Source organism: Cebus imitator, unplaced genomic scaffold, assembly GCF_001604975.1.
Source record: "Cebus imitator isolate Cc_AM_T3 unplaced genomic scaffold, Cebus_imitator-1.0 Scaffold75, whole genome shotgun sequence".
NCBI classification, from domain to species: domain Eukaryota; kingdom Metazoa; phylum Chordata; class Mammalia; order Primates; family Cebidae; genus Cebus; species Cebus imitator.
In genome coordinates, this window is record NW_016107390.1 from 3165812 (window position 1) to 3183095 (window position 17284).

The 17284-nt window shown below is 40.5% G+C and overlaps 1 protein-coding gene across 1 annotated transcript in view; it reads right to left on the reverse strand.

The window, feature by feature from the left end:
- Window positions 1-17284, reverse strand: part of CATSPERE (catsper channel auxiliary subunit epsilon) — a 163265-nt gene that overhangs the window by 29189 nt on the left and 116792 nt on the right. Inside the window, exons 14-17 of the mRNA XM_017531963.2 lie at window positions 12530-12582; window positions 9257-9307; window positions 7611-7644; window positions 7462-7541 (exon numbers count right to left, since the gene is read on the reverse strand). Coding sequence (XP_017387452.1) covers window positions 7462-7541; window positions 7611-7644; window positions 9257-9307; window positions 12530-12582 — 218 coding nt within the window. The remainder of the gene's footprint in view (window positions 1-7461; window positions 7542-7610; window positions 7645-9256; window positions 9308-12529; window positions 12583-17284) is intronic.

Consider the following 17284-nt stretch of genomic DNA (forward strand, 5'->3'; position numbering starts at 1 on the left):
TCCGTCTCCTGGGTTCAAGCAATTCTCCTGCCTCAGCCTCCCGAGTAGCTGGGACTACAGGCACATGCCACCATGCCCAGCTAATTTTTGTATTTTTAGTAAAGACGGGGTTTCACCATGTTGACCAGGATGGTCTCGATCTCTTGACCTCGTGATCCACCCGCCTCGGCCTCCCAAAGTGCTGGGATTACAGGCTTGAGCCAAAAAATCTTAATTGAACTGAGCAGGCATCTTTTGCAAGAGCAATATGCTACAGTGCCATCTAGTGGCAATAAGTATAAATCACATGACCCATAATTTCTGGGTTTGTAAAGATCTTTTATAATGTTTTATTTATACCACTGAAAATATTTGAAACAATACTTGTCTATGTAAGCATGACTTATTTTCATCATTTTTTTCAATGTAGGGTATAATACTAATGAAGCCTAAGAAATGCAGAAATGTTTCTAGTTGGCAACTCTTCCCTGCAATTTGTAACTTTCCCATGATGGCAGCTCCATTTTGGGAATTGGGAAAGAGACCTCTCTGTGGACCTGCAAACCTGTTAGACAAATCCTTGTGGCTATCGTTTGTATTAGCCATGACTTTAATTTTCTGTATTCTGATGCCATAGCTTCTTGGGCCTTGACCCTGGGGGTCTGCGTAAGGTTTGCCTACGAATTCACGTAGGTTACAACTTTCCTTGTGGCTGACCTGGGCATTAAGCAGAGTTTTCTAGTCTCTCTCTCTCTCTCTTTTTTTTTTTTTTCGGACTAGGTAGCTCTTAATATATCCTGAATTTATCAAAGAGTCTCTTGGCCTCACAGAGCTTTAAAACCTGGCTTCTAATTTCTAGTTCCATTATCCTGAGCCAATACTCTCAAGCTGATACACAGATAGGCTGAAGAGCTTTGCTCCAACTTTCAGTTCTCTCTTCATTCTGGAGAGTGTGCCTTCTTTCTTTCAAGCTTAGTTATGTACAAAATATTGTCATGTTTCATCCAGGATCACATGTCTACCGTGGGAAGGGAGTGACTCAACTAACCTCAGTCTGCTATATTATTATAATCAAAGTGACTAATTTTTAACCTTCCTTTCTTTGTCTTCAAACTGTAAACAAGCTCATATATCTTTCCTCTTTAAGAAAATCTAAATAATATTTTGTGTTTTTCTCTATAGGTAAATTTCTGTCTCTTTCTTCTATTTTCCAGCCAAAAGTTAAAAAAGTGTAGACTACATTTGCCTCTACTTGTAAACTTCTAATTTATTTTGTAAATCCCCTGCAGTCTGGCTTCTGTTCTCACCGTTTCATAGAAACCACTCTTCCCTGAGGAACAATAAGGAAGCTGCTCCCCTGCCTTTGAGTGAGTGAGGTGACGTTTAATAGTAGAAATGTAACAGAGGCAGAAAATCAAACAGAACTTTGTAATTCACTGTGAGGGCTTGGCTTTTACTCAGTGATAAGGATTTTGAGCTTAGGAGCAAGGTGCTTTGACTTTGTTTTCAATGCTTTACTCTTGCTGCTATATGGATGCATGAGTGGAAACAGAGAGAGCAACAAAAAGGCAACTGTAATAATCCAGGTCAGTGATGATGGCCTGGGCCAGCGTAATGGTCCGTATTGACAGATAGAACCAACAGGCTTTGCTAATGGATTTAATGTAGGGTATAAGAGAGAGGGAGGAGTCAGGGAGATTCCAAAGTTTTGGCCAGATCAACAAGAAGGATGGAGTTGCTATCACTTAAAATAGGGAAGGCTACTGGTGGAGCAGGTTTTGAGGGGAAGATCAAAAGTTCAGTTTTGGACAGGTTACGTTGGATATATCTATCCAACATCTAAGTGGAAAAGTGATATGTGTATTTAACATCTCAGTGGATGTGTGAGTCTGGGGTTCAGGAACTGTATGTGTTTACGTTTTTACGTTTTATAGACCACTCTGCATTTAGATTTGAGCCATGGCAATAGGTTCTGGATAAGGGATGTGGGTGGAACCACCTCTAGTTGTGAGCCTTTACAACATCCCATACAATCCTCCAGTCTTTTTCCCACGCACGGCGGCAAACGTGGAGGGACCATGTCCAGATGATGTTGCTCCATGTATCAGACTATGACATGGAGAGCTAGGCACTGGGATTTTAGGGTTTATTTGTTACTGCAGCATAGCCTAAGCATACTTGATGGATACAAGGGGAGATGGTCAGGCTGTAGATGCAGTGTTGGGGTACATCAATTTATTGAGACATCTAGGCCCATGCGACTGGATGATGACATTCAAAGAGAAAGCTAAAATGCAGAAAAGAAAAGAAATCCCTGAGCCTTGGGGCATCCCAACACTAAGAGGCCAGGGTGGGAGGGAGATGGGGGTGGGGAGGGAGGGAGGGAAGGAGGGGGGTAAGGGGTAGGGATGGAGGGAGGAGGGCCAAGCTTCTAAGAGGAGGGAGCCTTTGTCGTGTGAGTGACAAAAGAGGTAATTACATATGGGTGATGCTGAAAAAAGCAAACATATTTTTGTTTAGAAGTGTGTCCAGTGCCACGCCGCAGAAAAGGGAGGCAAGCATAAGACTGGGCCCAGTCTCCATGGTCTCTGTGGGTGGAATACAGATGAGGTGTCTGGATCCTCTTCCACAGACACCAGTGAGAACAAAGGCGTCATCTATGGAGAGGAGACATGGATGGAGCAATTGGAGAGTCCCAAGAAGTACATCCCTGGAAAAAAATGATCTCCACTGGTGCTAAAAAGAAGGCAGAAAGAATTGGCCACGGCCTTATTTACTCACAAGCCAGACTTATCTCATGACTTCATGTGTACTGCAGTGTAACTGCTTCCATACACCAGAATTCAGCTCACAAATGACTGGCAGAATAGGACAGCCCTGATAAGTAAGACTGGCTTCTGGTTAAAGGAACATGATCAGTTTTTTGAATTTTGACAGTAATTTGGACTCAGTAAATGCTATCCCTGTTTCCCCTTCTAAGGATATGATTGGACCTGATGAGTCATGTTCAATTTTTCACAAAGAGGAGAATGACATTCCCAAACCTATTGGAGACTGATTTGTAGTTTGATGTGTATGACTAAAGTTATATGAATATATTTTAGTATGAATATATTTTAATACTGGAGAAATCCTTGCACCGTGTCAGAACTGAGCAAGACTCACCTGTTTTTTAATTTGTGTTCATTTGCCCGTGAAAGACAAGGGCTTAAGGTCGCATTGTTTATGTTTTCGTCTTAACTCTGCTAACCTAATTAGAATTCCCTGTATCTAAAATGCTGCCTTTTACTTATTAAAAGGCATTTTAATGGTTTATGTGTAATATCAAATAAAAACACTTCTCACATTTATAGATGACACTTGTCACCTTTTAAGAGTCATTGTGACAAGAAATAGTTGCAAGTTAAACTGCTTTCAAGCTCTTTACTAAGTCAGACTAAGTTTTAACTAGGATTGTCTTTAAACAGCTATTCTCTTTTATGTGTGATTGGCAATGGGGCTTTGCCAACTTATTAGAAGGATTAAAGTAGAGATATATACAAAATTATAAGTTATAGGTGATCATAAGACTTAAGAAAATTAAAAACAAAATCCCAGATCATGAAAAAGAAAAAAGAAATCAGAGAGGAAATAAGAAATTAGGGGGGTGCTACCAGCAAAGAAGCAGGAAAATGGGAGAATGAGCTATCCTGGAAGCCAGATGAAGAACATATTTCAAGTAGGAGCAAATGCCTAACTGTGTCAATTCTTGTTAATGAGATCAAGGAAGGTGGGACCTGAGCATTGACCACTGGTTTAGCTGAATAGACGTCACTGATCATTTTGGCTGGCAGTGCAATGGAGTGGTGAGCACAAATGCCAGACTGAGGGCGATCTGGGAGAGGATGGAAAAAGAGCTGATGACAGTGACCACAGAAGCTGAAGGGCTAGTAGGGTAAAGACATGGTTTTGTTCGTTTTTTTTGTGACTGTGTTTGTTGAATTTGTTTTGCTTTATGTTTTGGTGGGAGAAAGACCTGTATATTTGTATGATGAGTCAGCAGAGAGGGAAAAGTTGATGATGCAGGAGAAAGAGGAAGAGAATTTCAGGAGTAGTGTTCTTGATTAGGAAAGCCAGTGGGGACCTAGCTTACAAACGGAGGGACAGGCCTGAGACAGACACCCAGACCGCTCATCTGTAGTAACAGGAGGGCAGACAGAGCTCCTGGAACATTTTCTTGAAGATGGACAGATATGGTGGTGGAAGTTTGTGGAGGATCCCTTCTAACTGATGTCACCTCTGAGTCATTCATCTTCCTGCTTCTCTTTCCCTTACCACCCACATCTATCCATTATCCATCCCTGCCTATTATAATCACTAATTTTCTTTCTTTTTTAAAAAAAATTTAAGTTCTGGGATACATGTGCAGAACGTGCAGGTTTGTCACATGGGAATACGTGTGCTGCCTCCATCAACCTGCCATCTACGTTAGGTATTTCTCCTAATGCTATCCCTCCCTTTGCCCTCACCCCCCGAGAGGCCCCGGTTTATAGAATCACTGATTTTCTTATACAGGATTCTTCTTTGTCCTTGTTGCTATTTCAGTCGTCTGTTTTCGCTTCTTAGTGATGCAGGTGAACCCTAAACTTGGGGTTCCGCTTGGGAGGGTTCTTGGCTTTGCTCAGGAAATAATTCAAAAGTGAGCTGATAGTAAAAGCAAGCAAGCTTATTAGAGCAAAGTGTACAGCAAAACGGCTGCTCTGTAGATGGAGCAGGGCTATCCTATAGGCAGAGGAGCACTCATAGATTGCTGGCTAGCTATAATCTATACTCCTAAATATATGCTAAATAAGGGGACGGCTATTCAGGAATTTTCTAGTAAAGGGGCAGGGACTTCCTGGAACCATATAAGAAAAATTCTGAGTCATTGCCATGGCATTTGTGCTGTCATGGTGCTGCTGGGCATGTCTTATGCAAATGCATTATAATTCCAAGTCCTGGCTAGTTTTGGCCAGTTTCTTGTCTACATCTTGTTTTGATCTGCAGGGTTGTGAAAACAAGTCCTCACTGGGACTACCAATACAGTTGACTGGCTGGTCTCCCTACTTAGATTTGTTTCTCTGAAATTCATCCTCTACACCTCTCCCAGAGGGAACCAGCTAAAGCAAATATTTGATCATGCTCGTCTACCGTAAGACTTGATAGAAGGCCTCCTGTGGTCTGGAATCGACCTAGCTAGGTTCCCGGCTTCTCCTGAGACTTCAGGACTTACTTTATGCCTCAACAATATCACATTGCTTGAACTATACATTTTCTTCCTCCAACTATCTGTTTTACTTAAAAGGCTTACCCAGCGGAATTCAACATTACTCTCTCCACTTCTCTCCTTCCCTCCTCTGCCTCTAGCAAAACGCAGTGACTCAGCTCAAACGCAAGTCTTCTGGAACATTTCCCAGAGCCCCACTCTCTTTATAGCTGGGTTGGAATCTTTTGAGTTTCAATACCAACCGCCCACACTGCTCCATTCTATCATTACACTTAGCATATCTGTGCATATGTTTACCTGCTTTATCAGACTCTTCTGTTTTTGACGGTAGAAATCCTACCACTCATCTTTCAGTTTCCAGGGCCTAGCACAGTACTTGGTGCAAAGCAGCTGTTTAGTAATGATGAACTGAGAGTATACTTCTCCGAGAGAGATTAAGATCTTTTAACCCTGCGGGGGTTAAGCATGATATAACTAAAAACAAAAACCCAAACAGACTAGGCCTCTGGCAGGGAAAGCTGTGCTTTGGGTGTCCAGGAAAAGCAGTGACATGATTAGATATCTAGAAGAAGATCAAAGCTAAGAAAACAAGCAGATTAGCCGGACGGCACGGAGAGCCCTGACGCAGACTGTTGGAGTATGATTTAAGATGGAAAGGGCGGCCGGGCGCGGTGGCTCACGTCTGTAATCCCAGCACTTTGGGAGGCCGAGGCGGATGGATCACGAGGTCAAGAGATCGAGACCATCCTGGTCAACATGGTGAAACCCCGTCTCTACTAAAAATACAAAAATTCAGCTGGGCATGGTGGCATGTGCCTGTAATCCCAGCTACTCAGGAGGCTGAGGCAGGAGAATTGCCTGAACCCAGGAGGTGGAGGTTGCGGTAAGCCGAGATCGCGCCATTGCACTCCAGCCTGGGTAACAAGAGCAAAACTCCATCTCAAAAAAAAAAAAAAAAAAAGATGGAAAGGGCACGGCAGAATCTCAGAAGTGCCATGGGCAAGAGGTAGAGGCCAGACCATGCTGGTGGAGGCCTCCAGGACCCCAGTGGGGACAGTTCTGGTAGCAAAACTAAATTGGAGTGCCTGATTCATTACTTCTGTATCTACCCATCTTGAGAGATCTCAGAAACTGTCTGCAGCCTAAGAGGTCCCCAAAAGCTGAAAGCCTTGACTAAAAAATTTTTTTGGTATTTTAGACATGGGAATTTTACTTCCAGCAATCTGTCTTAACAGCATACCTGGGCTACTGTCCAAACATGTACACGAATGAATATTCTTCATTATCTATTTACAACAGCAAACAATTTAGAAATATGAGTCATTTACCTCATATTCTTTCTATATTTTAAATTTTGTAACAAACTGTGTCACTTCTATAAGAATAAACCAAGAATTAAAGAATAGAGCCAGAGAAGAAAGCAAATAGAAAATCACTTGGAAATGTTTTCTCAATAGCATTTCATTCATATTTTTATGATGAAATATTATTTGTTTTTGTTTTTTGAGACAAGGTCTCACTCCATTACCCAGGCTAGAGAGCAGTGGCACAGTCTTGGCTCACTGCACCCTCTACCTCCTGGGCTCAAGTGATCCTCCCCTCTCAGCTTCCCCAGCAGCTGGGACCACAGGCACACACCACCGCGCCTGGCTAATTACTTTAATTCTTGTAACCACAGCGTCTTGCTATGTTGCCTATGCTGATCTCCATTTCCCGGGCCCAGGCCATCCTGCCTCAGCCTCCCAAAGCACTGGGATTACAGGCGTGAGCCACTGTGCCTGGCTGAAATATTGTCTGTAAGAACTGAGTTAGGAATAATATTTTTGAAATGTCCTCAGTGTACTTGTCAGAAATCTAGCTTCCTTCCTTAGAAGCTTTCATTTATTACTGGCTTGTGGAAAGAGGAGTTTTATCACCTGGAGAGGGTAGTTCCTACCAAATAGATAGGGGTGCTGGTAGGAGCTTGGGGAGAGATTCAGAGGGGATAAGGCAAGGGCTTTCTTAAGACAGGCTCTCAGCTCTCTTCCCCATTGAAATCTCAGCTGCCAAACTGCAATGTCCCTCAACATGCACGCACCGTCACCGCCCAGCTTTGTATAACTAGTACTGAAAACTAAGTCTCGCACATGTTGAGTAGACAAAAATGCGTATCGTTAGACGCATGATCAGTCTTGTTTTCATACTTTTAGTTTGAAAGTTTCAATATAAGTTAAAAGTATTGATGAGAATATACTTACAATTGAACCAAAGGGTGAAACTTTTCTGTGAACTCAAGCCTCAGGGGGCAGCCATATTCTTTCCAATTATACCTTACTTTCTAGAAAAGGAAAAATACTTTAGTGATTTTACAGATTTGGTCCACTGACAAAATTTTATAGTTTCTTACCAAGTTTTTAGACAGTGGATGCCTCAGATATGACCTGTAAAAAAGATATTCATCATTATTTATTTCTCTTTCCTCTTTTCAAACTTAAAAACTAAACCCATGACTTTGTTTAGGTAAGGAGGTATCACAAAGGTCAAGTAGATAAATGTAAGATACTGAGCAATTACTATGTTTCAGGCACTTTCCACATGGATTTCCATACATATTAACACGTTCTTACAACAACTCAGGTGTGAATTACTGTCCTCTCTTTGTAGGTCTCATACTATTCGAAATTGTGTGAAACTCGCTCAAGGCTGCAAACCTTCCTTTGCCACTGAGAAGGACGGGTGATGATAAAGCCCATGTCCATTGTGCTATTCCAGTGCAGTTCCTTCCAGAATATTAGCAGATAAAAGAATAAGATACTGCAGAATCAGTAACACTAGATGTGTGTTTTAAAACTTGAGACATTTCCTCATTTAGATTTCTCGCTGTAGCGGAATGCTTCACGTTCATGAACTCAAGGACTTATTCCTTCAAAATCACCTCCCTCACATTCCGTCTTCTCAGTTCTGACACTTGAATCACTGTTACCAGCCACATGTTCCATATATTTTACCACACTCCAGGGGACGGACTCAGGAAACTCCCATCACAGTGGTACAGTCTATTTCATATTCTTGCCTTTCAGGCACAGTTGCCACCTAGACACTGAAAGGTGGTACCCTCACCAACTATTACACATTTTCTTCTCATCCTTGTGTTTCACTGACTGCTTTCACCAAGCACTGTAACCTGGAGCATCTAGGTTGTGGCACTCCTCCACCCTGCCTTCATTAACGAAATCACTTAAAGAATATGCCTACTGGTTAAACAGTCTTTCATTTATTTTAGTTAAATAGAATTTAATTTCAGAGGCTGTGGACTTCTATATTTTGACAGTCAAATAAATATTTAACATTTTAAAAGTGAAGATCTTTGTCTTACAAAGGTAAAAGTAGAATTGTGTTTAGTTATATCTTTAATACATCACATTAATAAAAATAAATATGCATACAATTAAATATAAATTAAATATAAAATCTAGAAAAAAGTTCAGTTAGTTGATGTCAGGACTTTCCGGGTAAATATATTACTTCTAACTGGCTGAACTACAGTCATGTAGAATTTGAGCCACCGTGCCTGGCTAATTTTTTGTATTTTTAGTAGAAATGGGGTTTTGCCATGTTGGCCAGGCTGGTCTTGAACTCTTGACCTCAGGTGATCCACTCGCCTTGGCCTCCCAAAGTGCTGAGATTACTGGCATGAGCCACTGCACCTGGCTTCAGTCATGTAGAATTTGAGAAAAATTATGTAGGGAAAGACATTCTTGTATGTCTTCCTTAAATTAGAGGGAACAATATGGGATTTGAGACTACGTATATATAAATGAGGCTTGCTTTGTTTATCCAATTAAATTGAAGGGGGAGACTGACTCTTTTTCTTATATGTTTCAGAGAAGTTAATTGGTACCATGTACACATTTTACTTAGTGCTAAAACTGACTGCCCACTGTCCAGCCAAATACACAGATGCTAATAGTAATCCACTGAATAACTACTGACTGTAAAGTATTGGTACTATGTTAATATAAAACTCAGTGCTTATGTTAAAAAATTTCTTACTTTTCAATCACGTAAGAAAAATCATGGCGAGGACATCCTTTTTTACTAAATCTACAAAAAACAAAACATAATGAAGTTGTAATATCATTATTTCTTATATATTTGCACAAACATTTAATCATTTAACTCAATGATTCTCAAACTGGAGAGTGTCACAGAATCATCATCCACAGACTTAGAATCTCTGGTTAGTGTGTGGCCTTAGTATTTCTGTTTTTAAAACATCAGTTTCGTAAATGTTTCAGGAGATACAAGAATTTGAAATCTACCTATTTATCTCTTATATTTGGTACATGCTTATTAAAAATTTATAGAAGATGTAGGGCTTGGGGAGAGGTTGCTCAAAAGATAGACAATTTGAATTAGTTAGGAGGAGTAAGTTCAAGAGACCTAATTGTACAACATAATGACTTTAGTTCATGATACATTGTATTCTTGAAAAATGCAAAGAGAATAAATATAAAGTGTTTTCTTGCCACCAAAATAATAACTATGTGAGGTAATGCATATGTTAATTAGCTAGATTCAGTCATTCCACAATGTATTTTTAAAACATCATGTTGTGCACGCTAAATACGTACAATTTTATCTGTCAATTCAGAACAAAAACCAAAAACCCTCCAAAACAGAAAGAAACAAGGGTTGACAAGGAAGCAGAGAAACTGGAATCCATATATGTTGCTAGAGATAATGTAAAACAGTGTAGCTGCTTTGGAAAACACTTTGGAGGTTCCTTAACAAGTTAAACATAGGATTACCATACAACCTAGCAATTCCACTCCTAGGTACATACCCACAGTAATTCAAAACCGTTGTTCAAACAAACACTTGTACACAAATATTCATAGCTTCCCTATTCACAAAAGCCAAAAGGTAGAAACATCTCAAATATCCCTGAACTGCTGGATAGATAAACAAAATGTGGTATATCCATTCAATGGAATATTACTCAGCCATAAAAGGGAGTGAGGGACTAATACATGCTACAACACAGTTGAATCTCAAAAACAGCCTAAGTAATGCAGTGGGACACAAAAGGTTACACATTGTATGATTCCATTTATGTGAACTATTCAGAGCAGGCAGATCCATGGAGATTATGATTTTGCGACAGCAGATTATGGGGCTGGGAGAAAGGGAGAATGGGAGATGACTGCTAATCGGGTACAGAGTTTCCTTTTGGGGTGACAAAAATATTGTGGAACTAGACAGTGGTGCTAACTGCACAACATTCTGAAGGTACTTAATTCCATTGAACTGGTAAATTTATATTCTGTGAATTTCATCACACTTTTTTAAAAGCAGCTATGTGTTACAGAACAGATTTTACATCTGATTTCTAAAAAATAAAAATAAAAATAAAAATTTTAAAAAAGCAGCTATGGTAAAACATGTACAGGCACACACAAATAAAAATAAAAACTCATAGAAAATCTATCAAAATGAAAGCAAATTTGTTTGGACTGTTTTATTAGACATAAACTTTTTTTTAAACCCAAGATTTCTAGTTGCTCCTTGAGACTGTGCAGGTAAGAAGTTACGTTAAGAGTTAACATAATTTCTGGTTAGGGTTCATGCAGACAGAAGAAGGCTATATGGTCTTTGAAATGACAGTAGTTTTTAGTTAGGTAAATTATTCATCTGACCATTTTAGCTGGCTGCTTCCAATGTAACTTAGAAAGAACTCTCGTCACTGCCGTTTTTAGATAGATATTGGAAGTCGAGACCATCCCTCATGCTGAACCCAAATTGAACCCCAAGAGTTGACAACTGTCCTTCACTGACAAGTCTCCTGGCTCTCCAGAAGTGTCTTGGACCCCATGCTCTTCCAGGTCTCCCTTGGTGACCGTAAAAACCATAGGCCCGCTGCAACCTGAGCCAAAGATACTAGAGTTTTAGGGTTCCAGAGAAGTGGGTCATTGACCAAGAGGCCCAGAGTAAAGTCCTAAAATCTGTGTTTTTAAAACATGTTCTCCAAGTGATTCTGATGAGTAACTAAGCTGGATAATTACTATTTGGACCCGTCTAGAAACAGACTGCTTCAAGCTACTCTCCATCTCACTTTGGAAGGAAATCAGGGGCCTGAGAAGGAATTCTGCATGCAGCAGTACTGGGAATTAATTTTGGTAATATGTTTATAGCAGTTAGTCTCAAATTTTAATGTCCCTCGTAATCTCCCGGAAATTTTGTTAAAATGCAGATTTTGATGCAGCAGCTGTGGGATGAGGCCTGAGAATCTGCATTTCCAGCAAGCTCTCAGGTGATGCCAGTGTTGGTCCATAGGCCGTAATCTAAGGAGCAAAGATGTAAGTCCTCCCTGAAACAGGAGGATACAGGCTGTATAAATCAGCTAGCCTTTGCGCATTTCCTGGGAAAGGAATTACAGGTGCGAAGATGTTAGGAAATGCGAATTTAGGAAATGCTGAATGAGATGCAAATACTTGATTATCAATCCAGCAACTGATTAATACAACTCAGTAATAATCACAAGATTATTAGAATGACAGAGGAGTGGACATTTGTTTTGGAAGACAGCAAGTAAGTAATTTCATAAATAGATAAGAGTGAATGTTCCCCTACTCTCCCTCCCACTTCCAACAAAAGGAAAGGAATCACAATAAATTTCTGTCTCTGTATACATTTAGCCTCAGCTAAACAGATTTCTGTATGCTGCCTTTGAATTTCTTCCACGTAGAAGAAAGAGAGCTATGGTGAATGGAAGACACAGAGTCCAATGTGCTTCATTGTGAATCATAGTAAAACCGACAGAATTCACACTTTAGGATTCTCTAGAGCAATCACTGTGGTTCTGCTAGGCTTGTTCTAAGAAATTTCCCATAGAAAATGGTGCAGAAAACTGAGGCTTCTCTGATATGGATGGATGCAGTTCTCTAATGGAAATGAAATTATAACTGGTTTGAGAAGGATGGAAAACAGGTGCTTCTCTGGGTTTTTCTGGGAATGAGTTGTCGACTGAAGGATTGAGAGAGGCAACAATAAAGGATAGAAACTGGCTTATTAAAAGGAAAGGTGAAAAAAATGCTGGTAATAGAGAAAGAGGCTAATTCTTTTTATTTTTAGTATGATTCAAATATAGTATTTGATTTGGCAAAAAGTTTAAACCAATTGAATCTAGACACGAACATCAATCCAGTTTTGGATTTCATTGTGGATGTGTCAATCATTACGCTTTTATCATTAGTAATTATCATTTAGTTCAACATTTGTTTTAAAACTGAAAGAGTAACACAGGTCAAATGGAAACATACTTACCCCTTAACTGCAATGAATTTTTTATTATCACAGCCAACAGCTATTTGGAACACCTAAAATGAAGTAACTTAGGTAGTGAGTTCAGCGGTTCTAATTCACATGATGCAAAATATTATGCCAGCTAAAACCAATTACATTTTTTATTTTAAAATAATAACTTTTAAAATGTAGGGTTCTCTTATATTACTGCTCTGCACTGTTTTCCTCCGCTTTCTTTGATCACTTTTTTTTCTTTGCTTCCTTTTGTCTTTACTGCTCAGGAGGCCCAAAGTTTGGGTCTCTCCTTTCTTATGCTTGTATCTTAGGGAATAATTGATCCACATTCATCTTTTTGGTCGTGGGGACAGAGTCTCGCTGTCACCCAGGCTGGAGTGCAGCGGTGCAATCTCAACTCACTGCAACCTCCGCCTCCCAAGTTCAAGCAATTTTCCTGCCTCAGCCTCCCAAGTAGCTGGGCTTACAGGCATGCACCACCACGCCCAGCTAATTTTGTATTTTTAGGAGAGACAGGGTTTCACCATGTTGGTCAGGCTGGTCTTGAATTCCTGACCTCATGTGATCCACCCGCCTCAGCCTCCCGAAGTGCTGGGATTACAGATTCCACCGTGCTGGGCCCAAACTCATCTTTTAACTGCTTCTCTACAACCATGACTGTCAACTTCCTTCTCCCAGTTTGTACCTCTGACTCGGCCAGCAGGTTTCTAGAATCCATCCAGCTACTAATTTCACTTTCTGTTTTCACGTTAGTAGATCTGCAGTTTCTCAGGGTACCGAGCATCACGTGAAATGCATCTTACTGTTGTTATTCCTGCTTTAGGCAGCAATACTCTGTCTTCAAAGGAGGACTGGCCACAGGATAATTATTAAATATTAAACCACTGTCCTCATTTTATGGATATTTATTCTAAACATTACTCATAATTGCTTTTTAAAAGAAATGCACATACGTGCTTTGTTTGAAAACAAATGACCTGTGGATACGAGAGCTTTGTTAACACAGCCCGTGCTCCTCTGTAAGTAAACTTTGGAGATACAGTGGAGAAAGGCAAGTGCAAAATCAAACAGTGGCATCATGTAGACAGGCTGCGTCATGATGCTTTGTTTCGTGGGCTGGAAATGCCCAAGAAGGGCATTTGATATGGAAAAGGCTAATTCTCAACCAAATAAAATCCCACTGGAATCTGATGCAGTAAGTATATTGCTTCTATCCCCAAATATACCCCTAGTGTTAGTAGCAATTTTTACCTTCTCTTTTTTAACAGATTCAATACTTTTACAGTAAGAACAGGGTAGAATGAATATTACACACAAAAATTAAAATAGAATTTCATAGAACGTTTCTAAGAAGATGGCTATGTCTGGTAGCTGGAATGCATTATATCTAAAGATGAGACTATTCGCTTCATTAAATCTCAGTTATTAGGAAAATGAACTGTTGCAAAATCTCTTACCCTGCTTGCAATGTGTAGGTATATGTTGCTTAAAAATAATATACAGGTTACATGAAACTAAAATACAGTTAATTACTATATAGACATTAAAGGAAGGCTTACAAAGATAGTGAGAGTCAAAAATAAAGTGGATGAATGCTTTAGATTTATTTATAAGAACTGTCAATTTTCCAGTCAGAGAGTCATTACTTCTTTGTAACCACAGTCCTGCTTCTCCCTCCAAATGGAATAGCTACTTCCACTTCTACCTGACCCAGAATGTAAGGGTCTAGACATTCTGCCTGAAGCATGTCCTTGGGTGTTGCACATTTCCACAAAGCAAATCTGAAAAAACCCTAATACTCCCTAGCCTATGAGAAGGACTTGGGGGTCAGGAGGGTGGGGAAGAAGAATGATGTCCAGCCAAGTCTGGTGGACATGAAGAGTTGACACTGCTAAACCAAGACCTTCTAGTCTTTACGTCAAAGGCATGCTCCACAGTGGGAGTTCATGGATTTTATCTTCTGGGCCACTTGGTTTCATGCACAGGGCCTGATTTGGTCTCTCGACAACTCTACCCACAGTCCTCAGCACCACCATCATTAAATCTTCGCTTTCCTGATCAGAATCATTGCTTTGCCCTTTATGCTTACTGAATTATCCATATAACGTAAGGGGTGACTGAAACGCTCAAACTGTCATGGTCAGGACCCACCATTACTTGATGATCTCATTTGCAATATTTCTTCTCTTTCTTGTCCTAGTTGACAAAAATCACCCCATGCCTCAGGACCAATAACCATGGCTAGGATTGAAAACATGAGTTAACCTGTAGGTGGATATTGAAAAGGAGTTACAGGTACAGTGTGGGGAGCACGAATGATCCTGTTTTCTAGAGTACCCACTGCTGCAGGGTTGACACATATTCCCCAGAACTGGACACCTAATTAGAGAGATTCTGACATAGAGCCTGAATGAACACATTTCTCCTCAGTGCAGCGTTGGAGCAGGACAGCTCCTGCCTTAACCAAGAGTTGGACACAGCATATTTCTTCTAACCAGACAGGTTAGCTGACCTGAGACAGGGATTCTAAAGGCCCTCAACACAAATGCTGTTAGATAATGCATTGGACAAAGTTGTAGTCATCCCTCCCTGGAAAAATTCATATTGGAGGGATTCACTAAGGCCCTCTGGGGGCTGCCCTACATTTCTGCATTTCCAGTTCTCGATGCATGGTTAAAGAGTGAGATGAAGTCTTGTTGGAGCTGCCAGTTCTATTTGCTGCTCTGCTGCAGGCTATGAAGACTAAATGACAAAGACAGTAGGCTCCTGTTCAAATACTGCAGTCCAGGTCCATTTGGTCCAGCAGGTTTAGCAAGGGCCTAACTTCATGCAGTGGGCTAAGTCTGTAGGCCGTGGTTCTGTGTATACACAGATCTGGTTCCTATTTCTCTGTAATATTTATCTGGGAGGCTGATGGCCTGCTAAGTCATGAGTATGGGAGCACAAGGAAGGGAGCTTGTGTTTGAAGGTATACTTCGTAGTTGCATACATGTTTTGATTTCCTTGGCTGATTAGAGGACCTGCCTCCACAAGGCCACATTTTCCTGTTGCCTGAAAGGGCTACTGCATCTTTCTTCATTCTATTTCAGTGGGTAGGTCAGGACAAAGTATCTGCAGTGGGCACAGGGGGTGGCTAGATTTGACCTGTCCATCTCTGCAGGGTACCAGAGAGGAAACAAAGGAAGATGCCAGTATATTAGATAATTGCTGTGTAATAGGCATTGTTTTGAGTACTTTATACGAAAATCTCATTTAATACTCTCAACAACCCCATAAAATAGATGGTACATCCCCCTTTTAGAGATGTGACAGCTGAGGCTCAGAGTAAGTAGCCCACCCAAGCCAGCAGGCAGTAGAGCATGGATCTGAACTCTGGTTAGATGAACCTGCTTTTGTAATGTCTTGGCTGGGCAAGATAGAATGAATAGGGATCCCTAACAAATCTACAGGTTAGAGAAGTGTGGAGGAAACCATGGTGTTTTGGGAGGGCATCCTAAAGGGAGAGGGTAAAAGCAGTTAAAGATAAAAAATGCAGACTAGGCTAGGGCAGGAACTTGCTAGGTTGTGGTTTTTTACTTCCCACGTGGGGTAAGCTGGCATGTGGTAGGCAGACAGGGGAGCTGTTGGTGTGCAACTGCAGGCCATTTCCTAGGGAAGCAGTGTGTGTCCGCAGTGCCCAAGGATGGAACATGTCTGCCTCAGTTCAAGGCTCCCTCTAAATGTATGGAACGCTGCCCTGGTAGGAACACAGGTTCCTCATGTCTGGGTTCTGACTGGGAGGGGCCAGGTCCTATTTGACTTTGTATTCCCCATATATAACACAATGCCTGATACTGGTATATAATAGGTGCTCAGTATATGTTTATTGAATGTTAGGCTAAGAAGTAATAAAGAGAGGAGACAAGTGTGAAACATAGACTCAGAAGAGGCGTTGTTAAGAATTTGGGTTTCATTTCACAATAATATAATGTAATATATATATAATAATAATAATAAGTTCAGTTACCCGAATACTCTGATCCTATTTCAATCTTCTCTGCCTTTTCCTGGAAATGTTTTGCATCTGCCTGCCGAATGTCTACTTATCCATCACTGGGCATTTTGTGTATCCCTTTCTTTCCACCTTTTCCCTCCCAACCACAGGAAACTTCCTTAGTTTGCTTTCTTCTGGGCTATTTGAGAACTGTGTATACCTCGTTCTCTTAAGCTAGTTTATATTTACCTCTAGGGAAGGTACTCTGTCTTTTTATCTTTGTAACTCCCATTACCCAGCACATAGGCTGAAACACGGAAACAGAGTAGGCATACAATACACTTTTTAAAATGAATAAATGATCTTTTTCATTAAAAAAATATGAATAAATGATTTTTGAAGAAATAGATGGCTGTGACCAGCAGTCTTCTTTGACAAACCATATCCAATGTTTGTCATTCCCGCTAATTTTCAGTTTTCCTTTACACAATTTTACATATCTTTATAACTTCAGAAACTAATACTTTTGCATTTTTGTATGTGTTTATATATCCCGCTTTAGGTGATAAACTCACAGAGGGCAGAAATCTTCTGTCTTCAAAATGAAATGATGCTATTTTTTTTTTTTTTGATGGAGTTTTGCTGTTGTTGCCCAGGCTGGGGTGCAATGGTGTGATCCTGACTCATTGCAACCTCTGCCTCCTGGGTTCAAGCCATTCTCCTGCCTCACCTCCGGAGTAGCTGGGATTACAGGCATATGCCACCACGCCTGGCTAATATTATATTTT